We start from the raw sequence: 2,500 nt of genomic DNA, 5'->3' as shown, positions 1-2,500 counted from the left end.
GAACCAGCTCCGTGACCTGGAGGAGGAAGAGGAGTTAGTCCGGTGCGTAGCGGAGTGACGTTAACGGACCGTTGGTGATCGGTACACATCAAAACGACTAAATAACCAGACAGAAATCTCTTTAAATAAATCATCTGAGAAGACGCAGTGACCAGGGCGTCGGAAAATAAAGGGTCGGGGGTGATGGAAATTAAACTGACCACATGGTTGGTGTAGTACGCACAGTTGTAAAGACACCTCCTTGACCACACACACAAGTTTGTTTCACTATCTTTGTGGGGACCCGTCATTGACATAATGCATTCCCTAGCCCCTTACCCTAACCTTAACCATCACAACTAAATGCCTAACCTTAACCCTTACCCTCACCCTAACCATAACCTAATTCTAACCCTAATCCTAAAACCAAGTCTTAACCCTCAAACAGACCTTTAACCTTGTGGGGTCCAGCATTTTGGCCCCACAAAGCTGTCGGGACCCCACAAGTATACTGTATTCCCTGGTTTTTGTACCCCATGAATATAGTAAAACAAGCACATACACACACAGAGAGAGAGAGAGAGCGAGAGAGACACACACACACACACACACAGAGACACACACGCACATATAGACAGAGAGAGAGACAGACAGACACACACAGACAGACACACACACACACACACACATAGACACACACACACACACACACACACACACACAGACAGAGAGACAAACACACACAGTCAAGTACATGTTTTTTCCAAACGTGTACGTGACTTCCTAAACACATCAGGCCCAGTAGTTGAACGTCTAAACTGTTTTGGTAGCGACGTCCATCTTATTTTGTCTGAAGAGAACTAAACTCAAAGATATGAGACTAATCTGGAAAAATATTCACACCTGGGAATGCTGGATTTGAGCCATTGTAACATTACAAATTAGGGCAAGGAAACTTTACAACACACACACACATCTTGTTTTGTCTTAAGGGAACTAAAACCTAAAGATATTAGTTTGTAAAACCAGCTAATATTTACACGTTGGACGCTGAACACGGTGAATTTTAGGCATTTTACCTTCAAACACACACTCAAACGCACACACACATATCTCTCACAAACACACTATCTCTCTCTCTCTCACACACACACACACTATCTCTCTCTCTCTCTCACACACACACTATCTCTCTCTCTCTCTCACACACACACACTATCTCTCTCTCTCTCACACACACACACTATCTCTCTCTCTCACACACACACACTATCTCTCTCACACACACACACACACACACACACACACAATCTCTCTCTCTCTCTCTCTCTCTCTCTCACACACACACACACTATCTCTCTCACACACATTATCTCTCTCTCTCTCTCTCTCTCTCACACACACACACACATTATCTCTCTCTCTCTCTCTCACACACATCTTGTTTTGTCTTAAGGGAACTAAAACCTAAAGATAGAAAATAGAAATGGTGAATTTTAGGCATTTTATCTTCAAACACACACACCCACATTATCTCTCTCTCTCACACACACACACACACACACACATCTTGTTTTGTCTTAAGGGCACTAAAACCTAAAGATATTAGTTTGTAAAACCAGCTAATATTTACACGTTGGACGCTGAACACGGTGAATTTTAGGCATTTTACCTTCAACATTAAAGTCGCTGCAGACTCCAATATAAACTACGTTATCAACATATCATTTTAAACGTCCCTATCCACCACGGAGGAGTTACTACAGACTGAAATTTGTGTGAAGGACTCCTGTGTAGTTCAATGTCGGAACGCGTCCGGTCAGAGACTTGTTTATAAACTCCCCAGCACATGTACAGGCGGCTAAATTAGCATCTCCTGCTAACGTTAGCTCTCTAAAAACTCCTCCCTTCTTATCTGTTATTCCGCCTGTTGGCCCCATGACTGAGCCCGACGTGAAAAATAACGTTTAAAGCAGTTTTGGGGAGTAATGGAGGCGATTAAAGCACCAACAAGCGCACACGAAGTAGTGACTGTATTTTACGCGCCCCTTATGCTGCATTCAAGAGTAGGGAATAATCGGAAAAATGAGTTCCCGAATGGGAAATATCACGTGAACACCCCCCTTTAAATCGGGAATATGGCAATTTTTTTTTTCAAACACTAAGCAGAAACATGGTGGACAAAAGTAGATGTTGGGTTGATGTTAAGCAACGTTTTAATTGTTCACGTGTTGCCGGTGTTTCTCCTAGTTTGTGGATGACTCGCGAGCGCATGCTTTGCGGGGGGTCTCCCTCGAGACAATGTTACGTTATATCTGTGTCTATAACGTTGGGAAAGCAGGCGCAGATAGTAAATAAATACCCCTCAATAAGCTCAAAGACAAATCTAGCTAAATTAGTCAAACTACAATGATTAGATCTGAAAAAAACACACTTCCTAACTCGTGGAGTCAGACCGTCCGAGGAGCACGTGAACGCAGCATTAGTAGCGCCGTTGGGGCTCCGACTAATCCCTGGAGAA

General features: G+C 43.3%; 1 protein-coding gene across 1 annotated transcript in view; it reads right to left on the bottom strand.

Annotated features, from left to right (window-relative positions):
- LOC116060781 (acidic leucine-rich nuclear phosphoprotein 32 family member B-like) overlaps positions 1–2,500 on the bottom strand; it is a 15,418-nt gene that overhangs the window by 12,301 nt on the left and 617 nt on the right. The window contains exon 2 of the mRNA XM_031314523.2: positions 1–16. This exon is cut by the window's left edge and continues 134 nt beyond it. Within this exon, the coding sequence (XP_031170383.1) occupies positions 1–16 (16 nt within the window). The remainder of the gene's footprint in view (positions 17–2,500) is intronic.

The sequence above is a fragment of the Sander lucioperca genome, chromosome 17 (genome assembly GCF_008315115.2).
Source record: "Sander lucioperca isolate FBNREF2018 chromosome 17, SLUC_FBN_1.2, whole genome shotgun sequence".
Lineage (NCBI taxonomy): Eukaryota > Metazoa > Chordata > Actinopteri > Perciformes > Percidae > Sander > Sander lucioperca.
This window is presented reverse-complemented; position numbering and strand designations above follow the sequence as displayed.